A 19984-nucleotide genomic window follows, 5' to 3' on the forward strand; every position below is an offset into this window, starting at 1 on the left:
TTCTCCCGATGTTACATAAGCCAAATATTAATTTTCACCATGGTATCAGGGTGTATTACTTATATAGTTCAGTATAGGAAGATTGTTGTCAATCTAATACACTGCTGAAATTCTTGAGGAGGAAAGTTGTTCCTGTTAAATGCTGAATTCCTTTTGAGTTGGCAGCAGCATGTTTTGAATCAGACTACTGCACTAGGCTCCTAGCAAATTATAGACTTGTCGACTTAGCTTAAATTTCTAGAAATGGTGGAGTTAATTATCAAAACAGTCTTTTTGTAAATAGATAACATGGTGATAATTAACAACCAATGGAGACCTCTAAAGAACAAGTAACACTGAGCAAACATAATTTCCTTTTATGACAGCAGAATGACTCTCCTGGTGGGGTTTTCCTGTCCTTAGTCAGGCTTTTATTGCTGTGTCACTTGACATCCTAGTAGGCAATCTGGGACATACGGTCCCCACTTGAGTGAGGAAAACACTCCAGGAGTAATTACCAGTGGCTCTTGTCAGCTGGAAGGGTATACCAAGTGGGAATCTTACAGGAGTCTCTGCTGGGTCTAGTGTTATTAAATATTTTAATTTTTTTACTTACTTTTTTTACTGATAGAAGCGAGAGAGCACTTTGATTTGCAGGGGTTATCAACATGGTGAATAGCATGTCCTTTGTGTGAAAGACAGCCGATTCAAAACAATCTTGGCAGATTGCATTCTGTTTTGAAACATCTTCAAAGGAGAAATGTAAAATATTACGTTTAAGCAGGAAAAATCAAAGGCAGAAATGAAATGGGGGAAATACTAGCTTGAAAGCCGTACTGCAGAGATGTGGGTGTTACAGTACATCAGAGGCAGCCCATAAGTCACTAATATATTAATGTTATTCTAGCAATATGTAAACAGGTGTTTTGTGTATGAGACACCCAAAGCATTTTGTTTATCATTCTAACAGCCCTAGCAAGGCCTCAGCTGGAGTAAAATTTTCAGATTTGTCCATCTGGCTTCAAGAAAGACATGGACCATTTGGGAGGAGTCCAGGAAAAAGAAACAAGAATGGTTTGAGGTCTAGAAAATGTGAACAGTGAGGAAAAACAGAAAGAACTTAGTTTGTCTAGCTTAGAGAAAAATGGAAGGGAGACATGATTATCATAAACAAATATGTAGAGGTTGCTGTGAGGAGAAATAAACTAAACCAAACTATCTGTGGTTACAGTTGATGAGGATAAGAAGTTATAGGCTTAAACTGCAGCAATGGAAATGTAAAAAAAAAAGAAAGCCTTTTTATGTTAAAGATGGTTAGGATGAATTGCCAGGAGAAGGAGTGAACTGTCTTGCAGATTTTTAAGAAAGGTTTAGATAAATATCTGCCAGGACTGATTTGGTTGACTCATGCTTGGGGCAAGGGGAGGTCACTTGCTATTTTCTATGGTTCTGTGTACGGAGAATTAAATTTTGCAATACAACTTGTTATTTATTTCTCCCTCAGCTTAGCATTTGACTAAAAGAAATATATTTTTTTTTATCAGAACAATCAATGTTGTTTGGGTAAGTACAACTGGTGCACTAGGCGGTCCTGAGCTTTGGTCCAATCAGATTATACACAACTCTCCATGCTTAGCTGCTAAATACGTATTGCAAGAGAGAAACACTCTCTAGCATTAAGGGTATGGTTAGACCCTTGCCAGAACCACTGAAATGGAGTGCTAATTTTAATTCTTACTATGACTCATGATGTTTACAGCTATAGCTCTCTGAGCACTTTACGGAGGCAGTTTTAAATCATCCTAGTTGTACAGATGAGACTCAAGGCCTGTGTAACATACTTAAGTAACAAAGTATGTTACAAAGTAAGTAACAAAAGGAATCCCTCATGCAGGTGAAAGGCCTTATGATATATTGGGTTCATCATACAGGTTCAAACTTGGCGTTTGTTGAGTGCCGTAAACTTTCTCGGGGTTATTTGCCCCAGCTCAATTCCTCATTTGGAAGATGCCGTAGTGGCCAAATACACAATAACCTATCCCTTCCCTTTGGATCTTGAAATGTTGCACATTTCTTAAGTATCCCTTTCAAAGTGTTGTGGTATAATTAATTAGAGTAAGTATGGAAATTCTTGATAAATATTCCTTTCCTTTTAAGCCTTGGCCATTTTTGGCCTCAATGGCTTCCCAGGAAAATGAGATCCATATTTTAATCACATGTTGTTTGAAAAATACAGTGATACTTCCTGTAGTCTCTATGTGGGGGGTACTTTACAGCTCTCTTGAGGGTAATTAAGATCAAAATCTTATTTTTCTGTGGCTGATAAAGACTAGAATGCTTTTTGCAAAAGCAGGCCAAATTCTGATTCTAATAACATCTCTGCTTAAATGCAGGCCACTGTATGTTAATCACTATATGATTAAAATCAACATTGATTTTAATCAATGATTTTACTGGCTGTAGTATTCATATTCCCTCCAAACTCTTCTGAGTACTGTTGAACAGCTGTTTTCCTCTATTTTAGGAGAGGCTTAAAAATGATGGGTGAAGTCTCTTGTCTATAGTGATTTACTTTCCAAATTACTTTGAGGGGAAAACATGAATTTAAATGTAATTTTTTTAATAGTTTTGTAAACTAAAAAGTGCATAGTCATAATTATTTTTTCATTGTAATGATTCTGTATTTATTTCATTTTATTCAACAGATCTTGGGCAATCAATTTTTTACACTACAACATGCTTACTTCCTTTTCTCAATGATGATATTTTGAGTACTTTACCCTATACAATGATTTCAACACTAGCTACCTTTCCTCCATTTCTGCACAAGGATATTATAGAGTATCTCAGCACATCTTTTCTGCCTATGGCTATATGTAAGTAGAACTCATTCTAGATTGTTATGTCTCAGAAAACATGGTGCACTGCTATAATAGTATCAGACTGTAGGAGTCAAAGTTTGATCTGTCATAGAATTGTAATGGGACATCAGTCTACTGTATGTATATATGTAAAATAATTCCATGTGACTATTTTTCAAAGGGAAATAATTCTATAATTTTTATTTATTTATTATGCTCTGTTGCTGTGTGAATTCTTCCTTCATTTAAAGGGTGAAATTTAGCTTCTTTAAGAAACACACTGTTTTCAGACTCGTAGAACTTTCAGTGCCAGCAGTGGGAGTTTTGAATACAGAATCAATGGACAAACTACTCCTGAAATGATAGATGCTATAGCAACATGTGTAATTTTTGCATCTGGACTAAATCTGAATGTACAAGAATTACTCTTCTAAATGTAATGATGTGATGAATTTCTGATTTTTCTCCTTCCCTCTCTTCTCGGCATTTTCTCTTTAAGTTCTGTACTAAATAGCTGTGTCTGTAGTGTCTCCTGTCCATAAGTGTTAAGACTGAATGTGACAGTGCCTGCCTTTTTTTCCTCTTTCTTTCTTTTTTCTTTCCCCACTGAGGGTGTCACATGATTACATAAGTTCATAATCCCTGCTGAATGTGAATCCTGAGGTGTGTTCTGAATGCTCGTCTATGTACCTGATAAAAAGCTTGATGGGATTTCAATAGCAGTGAGAAATTTAACCATATTCTGCGGATGGAAGCATTAGGATCAATATTAAAAGTCAGTTTTAACCACAAGCCTTTTACTGTGTGGGTAATCAAGCACTGGAACAGTTTGACAGAGGGGTTGCAGATTCTCCATCCTAGCAGATGTTCAAAACACAACTGGACAAGGTCCTGAGTAGCTGCTCTGGTTGGCCTTTGTTTGAGCAGGGGGGTTGGACAAGATGATCTCCAGAGGTCCTTCTAACATCAACCATCCCATGATTCTGTGAGAATGTCTCCTTATCTGTATTCCAGACCTTTATGGAAAAACGTGAACAACTTTGTAGAGATCAACACTGGTATCATTTAAGCATGTAGAAGATGCTGTTAGAACATGGAAAGAAGCATGGTCCAGTGTTTTGAGATTAAGATTTTATGGAAATTTATCACCTACATTTTCTGGCTCTATCAGTCAGAGATCTTGGAGAAATCCCTTAACTCTTCTATACTTCAGTTGTGTAAAACAGTCCCTTGTAAGACATTGCAATGATGTTTTCTCTGTTACCTTTGACAGGTCTAATAACAGTATGCAAATGAAAATTACTAAAATATATTTCATAGATATGTGCAATAGGTCCTCGTTGGGTTAAGAATGGAATGTTGCATTAAACTCCTTCCATTACTGTTACTTGTTAAAGAACAGCTGATGTGGGTGACTTATCCTTTCCTGTCTTCAGATCTGTAAAACTGTTCTCCAAAAGAACTGATTGAGCCAAATCCTTGGTTTACTTTATCAATACTATTCCCCAACTGCCCTTGGCAGAGACTGCATCCATGTACAGCATGGGAGCAACCTTTGTCATGCTGCCTTTTTCCTCAAACAGTTTTGGTTAGATCTCTGTATGAAACCAGTCTGCTGCTCTTTAAATTTGGCTGCTAGTACTGTGTCCTACTTTTCTGCTGATGGCCGCATTTTAATTGCCAAGTTAGAGCTGCTGAGTGTTTTGCAATTTCAATCCATACAAATAGACCTTACTGTAATAATTTGGGGCTCTTATGTGTGTGGATGAGATTAAAAAAAGAATCAATGAAGTGCAATGAAGAGAGCCATAGTAATGTTGGGTCATGTGGAGATGTACCAGATAGAAGAGAAAAATTCTCCATTTTCCCTTCCCTCCTTTTCCTGTCGAGTGCTCTTTTAATTAGTGTCCTAGTCTTTCCCCACCTGGAATGATCCGCCTCTTTACAAGGCAAGTGCTGAACCTTTCCTTCCCCTAGTGTTCAGCTTTGAATCAAACTGAAAAGGAGGATGCAAGAGATTGTGTAAGCAGCTGGAGAGCCAGATGGGAGGGATGAAAGCATCTCACTGAACTGGTAGCTACAGTTCTGTGCTTCTATCCCAAATGCTTGGTATTTGGGTCCTGGCAGCCAGGCTTGGGAAAGTGCTGTGAGTGAGGATGGGGAAGATACATACCACATCTCTGTGTAGGAGGTTGCCTTCAAAGCCATATTGCTGTGTTATAGTTCAGCAAATAAACAGCTACACTCTGCAAGGTCTTTCCAAGTATACCATTTAATAGTAACCACTTCGTAGGAGACCAGAAGGAACTCTAGCCACTTTATGTGTGAAGTCAAAGTTACAACAGCTTAGCTACACTTCAGTGCTACTGTTTATCATTATCTTAGCACAGTTCGCATAACAAGGGGGACTAATTTTTCTCATATGTAACTATAACTTGAACTCATACCCTGTGCTCCCTGAGGAGTAATCTGTGCCATACACCAACAGCCAGCAGCTACCACCAACCCCAACGCTTCATCAGTATATCTCAAGAGCAGGCTTTACATTTTTTCTTGTTTCTTTACCCTCCACTTCCTCCTTATCTTTCCTACAATCCAAGCCCTAGGTGCACTTGACTATACAAGTGACATTGTTTTGACCAGTCTCTGGGTTCTGAAGGCAAGTGCCTGAGAAGATCACTGTCTTTGGTTAATGCAGCTCTGAGAATGAAATTCTCCTGATGTGGAAAACCAGGTGTGCTCTCTGTGAAGCAATACCATATTCTTAGTCATCTTTCTCTTCCAGCAGAAAAGGGGTTTCACCCCCTCCAATACAGAATGTTTCTAGTTTTTTAGGGTTTTTTTGTTTGGTTTATTTTAATGATATGGTACCTTAGGAATTTTATTTGCATCAGTTGGAATCAGTTACATGCTATTCTCGCCTAATTTTCCTTGTTATACAATAGAAAATGTTTTCTTTTTTTTTTTTTTTTTCCTTTCTTTCAAGTGGGATCCTCAAAAAGAGAAGGTGTTCCAGCACATGTCAATCTGTCTGCATCATCAATGCTAATGATTGCAATGCAGTACACATCGAACCCAGGTATGTGTAAACATGCAACATGGTATCATTCTCTCTAAAACTATGAGTCATGAAGTACTGTGTCAAATGCAATCAGAAAAGTTCAGATGATGGGAAAAATCTGTCTTGCTATCCAACACAGGATGAAAAATAAGTGATTTTAGTCAAAACTGGAATTTCTGAGCCTCATGCTTGAAGTAATTGTTATGGAGATAAGAGATCTCATTGTGATGAAGAAATAGCATTCAGCTCAGGATTGGAGGCTCTGATCTACTCTTGCTTGATATCAGAAAATAGTGTTGATATATAACATCAGTGTTGGAGAGAAATCACCACTAACTTTGACTACAGAAATTCATAGTAACAGTTTGTCTTATACTATGATTCATATCCCACCAAGTTCACAACTGATACTATTTTTTAAAGATGACAGGTAATGCTGGCTGCAGGCTCAACAGAACTATAATGAATGTAAATGTAGTTATAAGTATCTAAACACAAGGCTATTCTCTCTCACTGTGACGCAGTCCTAGTTAAATCGGTGGGATCACATAGCCAAATTGAAACAAAATTTAACCTGAGGGAGCTGTTACATGACATTACGATAGTCAACTATCTCCCGTTTTATGTAGATGGGTAGATGGTGTGTGTGGGGTGGAACCCCACACTGCAGTATGTGCATGAGAAGTGTCACATCATGCTAACGTAGTTCACAGAGGTAAATAAAATCAGCACACCATTTTTAAAAGCTACTCTCACAAGTTAGTTTTTTTCATGAAGTGTTCTATTTTTGTTTGTGAATTCCATGTTCCAGCCATCTGAGGAAAATGTTGCCCTGTGGTTTTTGGGAAGTCAAACAAGTAAAGTAGTTTGTTTGGCTCTCATGTTAGTTTGATGCAGAGTGGATCCTATAGCCTTTGGTATACACGGGAATAATGTATTGTTACATGTGACTTCCATTACTGCCTCAAGAGGAATGACAAGATACCCATTTACAGCTTTACACTGTGCCAGAGGGACAAAGTTTAAGTGAATTAGCAGGTATTCTTAAACTAGATGTGTTTGAAAAAGATCTCCATTGCTGTGCAAAAAGCTGTACACTCATAATACTCATCTTACTGCATTTCTTGACAGAAACAAGTTACTAATATTTAATTTCTCATATTTTGTGATGACTCTCAGGGCAATGATTCTTCAGCAAACCCTTTAAAATAAGAAGTAATTAAATGAGGTATAGAGTTTTGGACGGACAAAGCAAAGCCAATCAGCTAATTATGTCACTTCTGTAACTTGAATTTCCATTTCAGTATTATGTCTATACTGTCTTTTCTCTGTCAGTGTATCACTGCCAATTGTTGGAATGCCTCATGAAATATAAGCAAGAAGTATGGAAAGTAAGTTTATGATCATATATGCTTTATGGAAATGACTGTATTTGGATAGTAATGAAAACCAGATGGCTTGAAAATTGAACTGAATGTGTGCCAAGAAGTTACAAATTCTCTTTATATCCAATCCTCCTTCTGATTATGGAGAAGAAGGCCCTTCTGATTTTTAGTTTAAAGAAGCAGCTCCACGTTTTGTAGAACAGAGCTCCATTTCCCAAATACTATGTGGTTGTGGCTCCAATTAGCAGACATTTCACTAACAACCAATCTCCTCATTCATGTGGGACTGAACTTTTATGATGACTATTTGTGAGTATTGTCTTAGCCTGAATCTAATCTGGATCCACTTATTTATCTATATCACACCTCTTCGCTCCATGGCTATACAGAGGTTTCATTTGCTATATGTTAGTATACTATGGGGGTGGGCAGTAACCATTGGATGCTCCGATCAAACTCGGAAGCCAATTGTGAACATATTGTTGAAGTTAGTCATCTAATCTACTTGTAAGAGCATACAAAGGATGTTTGCTAGGGAATAAAATATACATATTTTGTGTGTTCAGGTATCTTTGAACAGAAGTAATATATATTGAATTGTGGTTTTTTACCTTGCAAAATAAACATTTTGTATGTGTCTTTCCTTAGGATTTGCTATATGTGATAGCCTATGGACCGTCTCAAGTTAAACCTCCAGCCGTACAAATGTTATTTCACTATTGGCCCAATTTAAAACCCCCTGGGGCGATCAGTGAGTACAGAGGACTGCAGTACACAGGTCAGTGCAGCTGTTTTTGTATAGGCCAAAATAAATATAAAGGAGATGATCATAAGTGTGTTAATGTCACATGTTTACAGTTCCGCGATGTATTTTGAAATCTTTTGTTCGATAAGTTGGTACTTTCATAAATATATACAATATCCGTTTCTCTGTATTTTCAAAAGATGTTATGAAAAATAAAAACTGTGATCGTGGCTAGTAAATATATTGTGTTACTCCCAATACTAACTAAACCAGAACAGGAGAAGAAATAAATACAGTGTTCCAAATGGTCTGTGAAACTGCCTTCTTGGCTTCACAAGGGTTCTGGCTTATGTTCCTTTCAATTATTGCTTTGGTTGCTTTTGTTGTGCCAGCTGCTATCACTCTTGCTGTTGCTAAGACTCCTTATCTGGCTGTTACTGTCAAAAAAAATAAAGTGATGTCAGGTGCAGTCAGTATAATGGATAAGTTCTCAAGGTTGACTATAGGGTGAAAATGAGAGACAAAGACAGCAATGCAGCTGGAGCTGAGTAGGCGGATGGTACAAAGTCCTCTGTCCACTGGACTCCCCAGTGACACTGATGGGATTGTGCTTCTATGGTGGGGACTGTCCAGCAGCAATTCATGACTTGCTTTTCCTGCTTGCCTGTCTCAACCTGTTTCAAATAATCTCTGTCATATGGGATATGTTTTGTTCACTTTTAAAATTTCTGGACCAGAATGCGACATTTTAAATAACAAAAATGAAGGATTGGAAGAGACCTTGAAGACCCCCTAGACCAACTCAAGTACGTCCTGAATGTTCCTGATACGTTTGATCTGTTCTAAAGCCTTCCCTTGAAGGCTTGATAGATTTTCTTGACTTTTTTTAAAAATCATTCTTCTTGTGCTGCTCTGCATCACTTCTTTCATGCAAGCAGGTCCGTAAACTAAGCATGATACGCCATCTGAACTGTTACTAGCGCTGGGCAGACTGGAATAATTTTCCTATATATAAAGTTTCTGTTAATGTGTCCCAGAATGGGATGAGTATTATCTGCAGTTGCATGGCATTTTGACCTAGGGGCATCCCGTATAGCATCCAAGTGATGGCACTTGAACATACCTTTGTTGTTTACTTCTTGTCATTACAAAGCTAAGGCTCTTTCTGTGGCTGGACTATTTTTCCTTCATCATAGCTGTGTTTTCATTTTGCCTGGGAATGTTACTGAATTTACTCAGCTACTCCTACCATCCTGCTCCTGGAGTGGAAAGATAATTAATTAATTCAAGCTGTTGGTGAGATCAGGAAGTGTCTACGATGGGGATGTCTGCGTCTTACTTTTTCCATTTCTTCGCTGAGTTCATGGTTCATTTCATAATTATATCCCAAATAAGTCAGTAGGCATATATATTCTAGGTGGTTTATTGTAATTATTAAGCTTCCTGAGGAATGGCTAGGTCTTCTCTCGTATTTGTATAGTACTTAGTACAAGAGGATCTTGTTCTCAGTTAATACCGCTAGACACAAATAATATAAATGTATTTTCTCCATTTATTAATCAGCTGTGTTTTGGTTTTGCAGCCTGGAATCCTATTCATTGCCAGCACATTGAATGCCATAATGCGATTAACAAACCTGCTGTGAAGGTACTGCTTTTTATTCAGGGGTCAGACCCAACTATCTGGGGGATGGGAGGTTGTGCTTTGACCCCAGCCATATGCTCTAGTTGTGTGCAGGTGACCAAGAGCAGGAGCTAAGAGAACAGCAAAGCCTGTTGAGACCAAGGGGGCCAGAACTTTGTGAATATGTTCTTTGGCTGCCTAAAGCAAGATGGGATATTTGCTCCAACTGCTGTGGGCCAAGTCTTGGTATTGAACATGAGGATGGTTGCAGAGCACTTTATAAAATTCTAAGCTGGCTCATGGCTAATCCATGTAAATATTTTCCTGAACACATATATGTTTGTAAATATGTGCACAAATATTACTATATACAGGAAACATTATGTCAGTTACATAGGTACATATTCACCTTGGTATCTTGATTGAGGTCATACAATGCACCTACTCTGATTGTGGTCCTTTGCTTGGACTGTGTCCTAAAGCAAATAGCAACAAAGCTTTACTTACCTCTTCTACAGCCCTCTTTGAGGGAGGTAAATTATTATCTTTCCTGTTTACGTGCAAGGTAACAAAGTAAAATGGCTTGACCAGGATCATAGCGCAATTTGATGGCAGAGGCAAGAACAGCATCCCAAGTCCAGAGCATACTACAGTTAGGTGTACTAATTAATTAGATTTGTATCTAGTTAAATATGTAGATACAACCAATTTTCCTGGCATCAAGTCATATACTAACATAATTACATTAGTCAAACAGTTCTTCAGTGAGCCTTTTCCACAGGCTATGATACTGATAGGGCATAATGGTGACATTCACAAGTCCTGCAAGGGACCACTTTCCTGCCCACTCCAGTCATTCTCCCTGATCCCTTTTCATAGGGAAAAAAGCTGGAAGGTGTTGCTTCATGTTGTAGTGATCACTAGATTCAGACTAATCACTGATTAGAGCAAAATATCAATGACATTTACAGTTCCAAGCTTTGCAGATGAAATACCTGAATATTTTTGAATGATCTCTTAGCTTAACTTTGACAGAACCAGTCTTGATCAGCCATCACTCAGAAAAATGCAGCCTGTTGTCTCTTGGGTAGATGAATGTAAATTTGGTTAACAAAGATGAGAAACATTCAAAGAGGCATTTGTCTTTATAAATAAGATCTTGCATTTGAATGGAGTAAGAAACATCTTGATTTAAGTGGTTAAGATATTGTGTATATATACTGTTCAGCTTTTCCTTAAATACTACAAAACACTTAAACAAATATGTATGTAACTGGCTGTTAACTGTAACTGTAACAGTTGTCTGTAACCAACTAATGTGGAAGGATAAAAGCTAATGCAAGACACAGTTTGAACCTATGTTGCCAAGGGAACTGTGGGCCGATAGTCTTCATTCTGTCACTGGAATTGTGCTGTATAGTTAACAACTGTGATGACTGAAAATTAGATTTTGCTGGAAGAGGTGTTACTGAGAGAGAAAAATCTAGACTTACATTACCTTGTCCTAAGCAATGGGTCCTCTAAGTGACTATCTCTTTGGAAAAAAAAAAGTAAGTTTGTCATGACTATGCAATGTAAATGTGTAACACAAAATATACTTGTCTTTCAGAGAGTGATAATACTGATATTGAAATATGTCCTGTTCTCTTCCCATAGGCTCTCATTTTCAGTTACAACCCTCTCTTTGTTAGAAATAATTTGAGATCCTGTACTGCCAGATGCTGAGTACCGTCTTTCAGAATACTAAATGCTCTCAACACATATCAAAGCTGTGTTATGTTGTATATCCTAGCATTAATGTGTTGAACTTTCTTAGTGAACTTCAATGAACAGAGGTGTTAATTATTTTCCTTCTCTGTGTTTCAGATGTGCATTGACCCATCCTTGTCTGTGGCTTTGGGTGATAAGCCACCTCCCCTATATCTTTGTGAAGAATGCAGCCAGAGAATTGCAGGGTAGGTAAACTAAGAGCTGGGAAATGATCAGGTATAGTCAGACTCCAGAGTTCAGAAGTCTGGAGTTATGCTTTATTTCAGTATGATTAGCATATAATTTATATAGATAAACCTGTTGAAATATACGGAGCAGACTGCCACTCAGTATGAATAAGGAGTACAGAAATTTACACCACATGATAGGCATTTGCATCTAGGTTGAACAGTAGTGAGTTTTAAAGTTAAGATCTCTGAATGAATTGATACTGTGGGATGCATTGACTATGATAGGGGAACCTTATTAATGTACAAGCTTTTGCTTATGAAACGTTTTTTCTCCTCATCTTTTAGTTGTCGTTAAAAGCAGGACATTACAATGAAAGCTCTTCCACAGAGACTTCATTACTTTTCTGTAACATGTATTTCAGATTATTCTCTAGGCTATACTGTGAAGCAGCAGAGTAAAGATTTGAAATTGGTCCAGGCTTGTCCCGTGCCTGGAAGGAATATAGCCTGAGATGAATTAACCTCACTTATTATTTTTTTTTTTAAATTTTATTTCTATTTTTTTAAATTGCTAATTTCGTTTGCATTACTTTGCAAGATCTGCTTATGGGGAGTTCCAATCATTAGTTCAAATGGACAAGGTTACAGGTAGTTCAGAAGCTACGTGGGTTTTTTTGTCCCCAGTTTAAGACACCTTTATATCACACCAGCTGTAGGAAAAGCAATTACATCTCACCTTAGATTTTTAAGTCATCATTGATTTAAAGCTGCAGGAAAAAGTAACTGAATTTGGTAGAAGCATAGCTTCTAAGGAGACTCACAGAAAACAGTACTGGTACATTTTTTTTTCTATGTTTGTCTGTTATTCTTCACTATCATTTCTTAGCCATCAGACTTTCAGAGCACACGCTATTTTAATTTGATAAATTAATGACTTAAAAGTAATTTTTTGAAAGCCTTGAACATGGTGGACCAACATCAGCAAAGTGGTAATTTGCCATAAGACAGGCATAACAAAGAGAGGTAATGTAAAGCAGCCTGCAATTTCTGAAACTACATTTGTAAAAAAGCAGCTTCAGAATAATGTCAGTCCTACCACATTAATTTAGATGAATTTCCTCTGTGCAAAAATAAATGCATATATAAATAAAAAATGGAAAGCTAATTAGATATGCAATTTTTATAGGGATCACAATGAATGGTTGATTGATGTTCTTCTACCACAAGGTAAGAGGTATTTTAAGGGTAGGTACAAACTAATCATAACTGTACAACCCTATGCTTACTGATATTTCTGCATACTGTATTACTTGAAATGCTGCATTCTATTCTAAAGGGATTTTTTAGAATTTTAAAGTAGCTTGTACTTAATACTGCTTAATGTCCTTAAAGTACTATGAAAAATTGACTAATCCTCTATCTGAAATAGTATGCAACTCTTTATGTGTGGGGAAACAGAGTCAATGGAACAGATTTTCAAATCTTGAAGCATCCACAATTGGGGCCAAGTTTTTTAAAAGTATTTGTGTCCCACACCAGTTTCCAAAAAAAGGGGCTAGTTCTCCCGGTAACCTGGGTCTGATTTGAAAGCTTTTAAAGCTTCTGAAAATCTGTTCTATGAAAAGAAGGCTGTAAAGGATACCAGAAAAGGACATAAAATATTTTTTAATGATCCAGTCATTGATCCAATCATTGTCCTTTGGCCAGTGAGAGAGCCTGATATTCTATTATCTACCAGAATGCAGACAAAGCTTGTTGACAGATTCATCAGAATTTCTTGGGTTTACTAGGACAGTCACGTATTCTCTAAAATAACCCTTTCAGGGACAGAAGACACTTCCTCTCTTTTTGTTCTGCAAACTGAAGATTCTTAGGCAGTGGAGATTTTTTTTACTGTCTCCTTTTAGTGTAAATCTAATCCAGATTAAGAATGCTTTATTTACTTAAGTTCTTCTTTTCACTTAGCCACCTATATTTGCTGAATCAGATGTTGCCAGGGCAACAGACTGAATAGCTACTGTTTACAGGTTGAATCTGCAAACATTTCGCTATGGAGTTATGGGCCACAGACATAGTGGCTGCTTCTACATTGTTCATGCATGTTCGCTAATCTTTCATCCTGTGAGCTTTCACAAGCAGTGTAGGCACATCTGAGCCATGTCTCCTACAGCGTGCCACAGTAGTATGCCTACAGGTGTACTTTTACAAGTCTGTCTGTGAGGCAGAAGCATAGGCAGAAGGTGGATGGGATGCAGAGCACACCACATTTAAGGCACCAAGGCTGTTCTTCATTTTAGTGTAGAAATAGCCAGTAGGCCCAAGTATACAGTGTCCTACCTCATGCAGTCCAACAGGCTTAGAGGTTTCAGTAATATCTGGAAAGAAGAGTTTAGCCTCAGAGACTTCCTTGCAGCAAGTCCATTTTCCCATGGCTGCCATAGTAAACCAGAAGGATCGTCATTCTGTGTTGATTTTTTGTATGCCTTCCCCTTACAGCTGAAATTTCTGCTATATGTCAGAAGAAGGTAAGATTCAGTCATTTGTGTGATGGGGCATGATTCGATGTTGTGTGTAGTGTCATCCCATTACTATGTGGTGCATTCTTTTTTGTACCATTCCAAATTTTCACAATTTATCCATGAATGCATTTGTTGGTGGATGGGAATGATTCAGCAGCAAGGTTTCTTTTTGTTAACTGCTGATGTTTGATTTGAGTTGTGGGTTTTTGTTGAAGTGGCAATTAGTAAAGCAATTCAATTATGCAGGTGAGCTCAGTTTTTATTCTATAACTCTGCTTATGAAGAGGATAGAGCAAGAGATTAATTTTAAATCTAAGTTCATATCTTCTCATCTCCTTGAAGTCTTGGATTAATCCTAAATTGGACAAAAATCCTACTGTAAACTGTGTATTTTAAAAAATATGGACTGAAAGTCTTCAGTGCTTGGCTCTAAAAAGGTTGCTGACAAAAAGAATCTGCTTGCAATACATACTAGCTATTGTGTTTTAATAACATTTTAATAATGAGGAATACAGTGTATAACATATTCTAGATCTTATGTGGTAAAGAAAGCTTTTACGTTGGGCCAGATTACCAGGTGGCAAAAATAAAGTAGTGCATATTTTGGAGGCTTGGATGGTGACCTATGATAAGGCAGATCCTTACATAGCATAAACTGATGTGGCACAATTGATTACACTCCTAAGGATCTGCCTGTTGCCACATGTAACTTAAAAAGACATTCTGAAGTATAAGCAGGGGTTAAGAGAACTACTGTAAATTTTAGAGATTGCTCCAAGCCAGAAAGTTGAGGTTGATGACTTAAATGTTGGTTTGGTCTGCTCCAAAAGAAGAGTAACTGTGACATTTAAATCCAGGCCCAGCATTTAGGCCTGAGCTTATCTTTCTGGAAGTTTAGTGACACTTGGCATTAGGAGTTAGCACACAGTTGTGCTTATATATAGTGATTTTGGAAATGACCAACACTTGAGCCACTTGCCCAGTGCTGACTCTCATCCCTGTTTTCAGTTCCACTTCTTGATACTAGTGGCATGATAAAATCTTTTTTATTTTCCAGAACTGTAGTTCACATGTCAGAAGAGCTGTTGTCACGTGCTTCTCAGCAGGCTGCTGTGGCCGCCATGGCAACAGGCCAGTGCGCTATTGCAAAAGGTGCCATTCGAATCATCACAGCAGTGAAGTTGGGGCAGCTGCAGAAACCCATCTTTATCAGACCTCTCCCCCCCCTATCAATACCCGGGAGTGTGGGGCAGAGGAACTTGTGTGTACTGTGGAAGCTGTGATCAGGTAATATGGCAGCTTATGAGGCATCAATATGTAAAGCAGCATCAGGCTTTCATGTAAATATTGCCTGCAAATCTTGTGCAAGTTGATTTTAGTTTCACCAAGATAAGTTCAGAGCAGGGTTGCTGAACTCCTGCTGCGTTAGCAGAGTACTGATCAACTGTGAGTGTTGTCCTCATGGAAGGAGTCAGCCTTGAATCCTGGAGTTTGATGTTATTTTATTACTGCTCTCATGAAAATGATGAATCAGATGCCTTAACCTCTAGTTATTCTTGATCAGATACCTGTATACAGTGCAGGAAAGCTGCATTCACTGACAGCAAGCTTGTTTTATAGCTTGCTGAAGGAAGCAGAGTTTCATGCTGAGCAGAGGGAGTATGAACTCAACCGCAGGAGACAGATGGGCCTCTCCTCTTCCCATCACTCCCTGGACAACACAGACTTTGATAATAAAGATGATGACAAGCATGACCAACGCCTCCTGAGCCAGTTTGGAATCTGGTTCTTGGTAAGAAATTCTTGCCCTCTTCCCTCACTCCTCTCGCTTCCCTCTCCTTTTCTTTCTGAAGCCTCAATTTTATCTTTTTTTTTTTCCACTTCTTGGCTTTAGTTGGATACTTTTCTGATTTGGAAGCAAAAAGAAGGAGTTCTGTGAAGCTGTCAGACTTGGAGATTTCAGAAGTAGTTTGGGTGGAGCTGCTCACTGCCTTCTGAGTCCTGTATAGAGTCTATAACAGAATTATGCACCCTCTCAGTTTTTTTATTGACTTTCTATCAATAAATTGACTTTATATCTAGCCGTCATCTTCAGCTCACAACTGCTGTTATTTTAACCTAAAAAGGCAATCCCCTAAAGATCTATCTTTCACCTTCCGTCTTGCAACATCATTGTCTGGAAGCTCAACTTTCTCTCTTACCTCTGAATAGGCTGGAAGAGTCTTAGTGGTCTGCTTTTCCTTCCTGCCTTCAGATTGGTCTAGCTGGATCGGTCCCAGTCATTGTACTCCAGCTAATTCACCCGGTGTGGGTTGATAGAGTGAAGCCCTGCTCGTTCTATCCCTCACAGTAGCTAGCAGAGATTATTCCAAAATAGGAGGGCTGTTGCTGTCTAGTTCATGAGCAGGCCAGGCTGGAGCCTGATAGATCCTCAGAAATTGCATTCTGCAATTCTCCTTAAGGAGAATTCTCCTTCTCAGGCTCTTTCCGATTCATCTTGAGCTCTCAGGCTCTCTCCTTCTCGGTCACCCAGTGACAAGTGGGGAATAGTAGGACCCCTCATCCGTCGTCTAAACAGAGATAGGGACAGTAGGGTGGCAGGTCTAGAATCCCATAATGCCAACTAAGCTGCTCTGCTGTTTCAAGTGACTACATGAGTAAACTTTATATTCTGCTGATATCTTGTGGGTTTTGTTGTTTAATGTTGTTTTAGACTTGAAGCCTTTTATTATTTTTTAATTTTTTTTTATTGTGTCATATTAATCTATTCTGTTTCAAATTATGTTTTGTAAAGACTGAAGGCCTACATTTCCAGAAGTAGAATTGAAGTGAGAACAGAACAGGTTTTGTTACACTGTACATGCCTCATCCTTGACACTGAGAGTCTGTCTTTCTATGGTAGGGAGGGGGAGCTCACTGACTTCATTCTATTCTTAGAAAATCTCTTGATCTCTCTGTAGTGAGTATTAGCAGAGATGACAGCACAGATTGTGAGAAATAGTGGGTTGCTGTTTTCTTTCATAAAATGAATACCTTTCATCAGAAACTGGACAGAGCTCAAGAGTTCCTGTTAAAAAGGCTGCCAGCTGATACTGCCTTTGACTTAACACTCAACTGAGACAAACACCAGGAAGCAAACACCTTAGCTTCAACCTGCAGTGAAGTAGTACAATGAAGACTGTACTTCGAATTGGCAAGGGTGTTGTTAGCTGCCTCATCCCGAGAAAAAACATGGAGGAAAAGCTTGGAATTGGAAAAGTAACTTGTAAGATGGGTTCTGGTCTTCTCTGTGAAGCAGTGCTGTTAGCTGTTTCCCCAGAAATGGCATGAATGTTTCTCCTTCGTTCACTTGCTGCAAGGCAGCAGTCACTGGTTTCAGATTGCCAAGTGCTGAGAGTACAGCTTGCACTAGGAAGTGGCAACAAACAGCTGATAGGTGGTTAAAGGAGCTTCCTAAATCTCCCATCATCTGTTATTCTTTGGATTCAGTGCAGCAACCTGACTTGAAACTTTGTCTCTGGTCCCCAGAAGATAACAAGAGCTCAAATAGCAGGTAATTAAGGGCTTAGCAGTGTGCCTGGTCTGTGAACTGGGGTACAGACCTGGTCTCACATTTGGGACAGTTTTACAGTGCAGACATTGTTTCAGAAAGAGAGAGTTTGGAAAAGGGGAGAATAATATTAATTATTATGTGAGAATTTTTGAGGACTTAAAACTCATATTCCCGTCCCAAATAAGGACAAAAAATCAAAATTGGAATATTTTTGCAAAGCAAAGATCACTTACTATATTAAGTAGACATCAGACTTTTTGAAACTCTTAATTTGGTTTGTCTTTTTTTCTTATACATTTTATATATATGTGCATATGTGTATCATATATTTTACCAGGCATTACGTTACCTTTTGAAATGAAAAGTAATTTTAAAGTTCAAACCAAAATGTTTCAGTTTGTCAAAGCATTCTGTATTGATATTTTCAGTGTTGAAACCAAGAAACAAAAAATTCAGTGCTTGGTTTTCTTCCCTCTTATTGTTATTTTCTGGTTTGGAAATGTTTTGTCAATTGTCCTGTGCCAAACTCTACTTAAAACTGATCAGCTCATTTGTCTTCTATGTAATCTGCATCCTTGTATCTCTGAGAATATGCAAACATATTAGACAAACAATTTGCCACCTTTAATTCTAGAAATGAAACTTGGTTTGTGTTTCTGTCTTCCAGGTGAGCCTTTGCACTCCCAGTGAGAATACACCCACAGAGAGTTTAGCAAGGCTGGTTAGCATGGTATTCCAGTGGTTTCACTCTACAGCTTACATGATGGATGATGAAGTCGGTAGCCTGGTTGAAAAGCTCAAACCCCAGTTTGTTACTAAGTGGTTGAAGACTGTTTGTGACGTCCGGTTTGATGTCATGGTTATGTGCCTCCTTCCTAAACCAATGGAGTTTGCCAGGGTAAGAATAATTTATCTGAAGGTTCCTTTATTTGACACAGAGATTAAAGTATTAAGTATAAACACTATTTCTCCCCCAGCTCTGTCAAGGCAAAAGAAATCTCACTGGTTGAGGGAGCAGTGGAGTTCAGGAATTTTTCCACTTCATAGCATTTTTAGTTTTACTGTGTTAGAGAGCGGGGATTATTTACAGTAATATGAAGACAGGTTAGAAGAATATTATAGGTATTGAAAGATACTGTACGTTGTTGATAGCTGCACATTTCCATTAGGCTGCTGAAGCACCCAGGCTTGTCTTTAGTAAAAGGTATCATTTGTCTGCTCCCAGATACAAGCCTGTCCTCTACTAGTCTGCTTTACTAATGTTTCTCTGTTTTTGCATACTTCATCTCTGCAGCTGTGAATTAAGATTCGTGAAATCACACAGTTGTAACTGGAAGGAGCTCTGGGCATACTGGTGCCCTGTAGCTTCAGATACCTAATTTAAGTGCCTCAGTTAAGAGACTAGTCTGTCATGGTTCACCTTATTGTGGATGGAGAGAAAGAGACTTACCTGGAAGGTCATTCAGGGTGTCTAAGTGAGACCATTGCTGGAATAGCTTCTAGAAAGAGTCTTTCTTTCTGTCCATTAATTATGAAGCCGAACTTGCTACTTAACCTGGATAGTGAAGACAGGCAACAAAGTCAGGCATTTCCTCTATAGAAAATGAAACATCCGCACGAAAATAGGAACTTTATATTTGTGAGGGTTTTAAGACTTTTTCCTCATTTATGACTGGCAGCTGTACCACATGTGCTTTTGTAAGAAGACTACTTTCATTTTGTGACCCTCTCATGTAAAATGTCCAGGGGACATGTTGGTTTTGTTTCCTAAAATTAAGTGGCTAGACTAGGAGGGGCCATAAAGACTTGATGTGATATATTACATCATCAGGGATGAAGTGTGCATCCATGGATTTTTCATGACCTAACATGTGGGATTTGCTGTACATGTGTAGACCAGCATGTCTTACTCTGAACCATCGCTCTGAAGATACACCTGGCTGTGGGAGGATTGGAGGGCAGCTGAAGAAATTTGAGAGGTGGACGGATGAATTGAATGTTATAACTGAAGAAAAGAGATCAGGACTTTGAAGCTAAGGGGGAAAGAAAGGACTGAAACTCATGCTGTAATCTGTTTTGGATCTTTTTCTTTTCTTGGATCCAGCCCCTTTTTTTGAGTTTTATTACCCCCACCACAACGCATAAGACTAGACTGACAACATGCCAGATTTGCAAGGGTTCACTAGAACATGAAGACAAACAGCCATGAAATTAGGTGTGATGAATGGAAAAAAAATAGTTTGTTGGCTGAGATTACCAGTAGTTGCTGCCAAAACAGCAGGCATCTCTAGAACCATTAGTCAGGAACAGCAGATGTG

General features: G+C 38.4%; 1 protein-coding gene across 5 annotated transcripts in view; it reads left to right on the forward strand.

Moving 5' to 3' along the window:
• Positions 1-19984, forward strand: part of UNC79 (unc-79 homolog, NALCN channel complex subunit) — a 122278-nt gene that overhangs the window by 12527 nt on the left and 89767 nt on the right. For all 5 annotated transcript variants that reach the window (XM_072865331.1, XM_072865332.1, XM_072865333.1 and 2 more), the window contains exons 4-14: positions 2685-2855; positions 5827-5919; positions 7237-7292; positions 7935-8064; positions 9614-9678; positions 11521-11609; positions 12781-12821; positions 14091-14119; positions 15171-15400; positions 15734-15905; positions 18334-18564. In XM_072865331.1, coding sequence (XP_072721432.1) covers positions 2685-2855; positions 5827-5919; positions 7237-7292; positions 7935-8064; positions 9614-9678; positions 11521-11609; positions 12781-12821; positions 14091-14119; positions 15171-15400; positions 15734-15905; positions 18334-18564 — 1307 coding nt within the window. The remainder of the gene's footprint in view (positions 1-2684; positions 2856-5826; positions 5920-7236; positions 7293-7934; positions 8065-9613; positions 9679-11520; positions 11610-12780; positions 12822-14090; positions 14120-15170; positions 15401-15733; positions 15906-18333; positions 18565-19984) is intronic.

This window comes from Ciconia boyciana, chromosome 6 (genome assembly GCF_034638445.1).
Source record: "Ciconia boyciana chromosome 6, ASM3463844v1, whole genome shotgun sequence".
Classification (NCBI taxonomy): Eukaryota; Metazoa; Chordata; class Aves; order Ciconiiformes; family Ciconiidae; genus Ciconia; species Ciconia boyciana.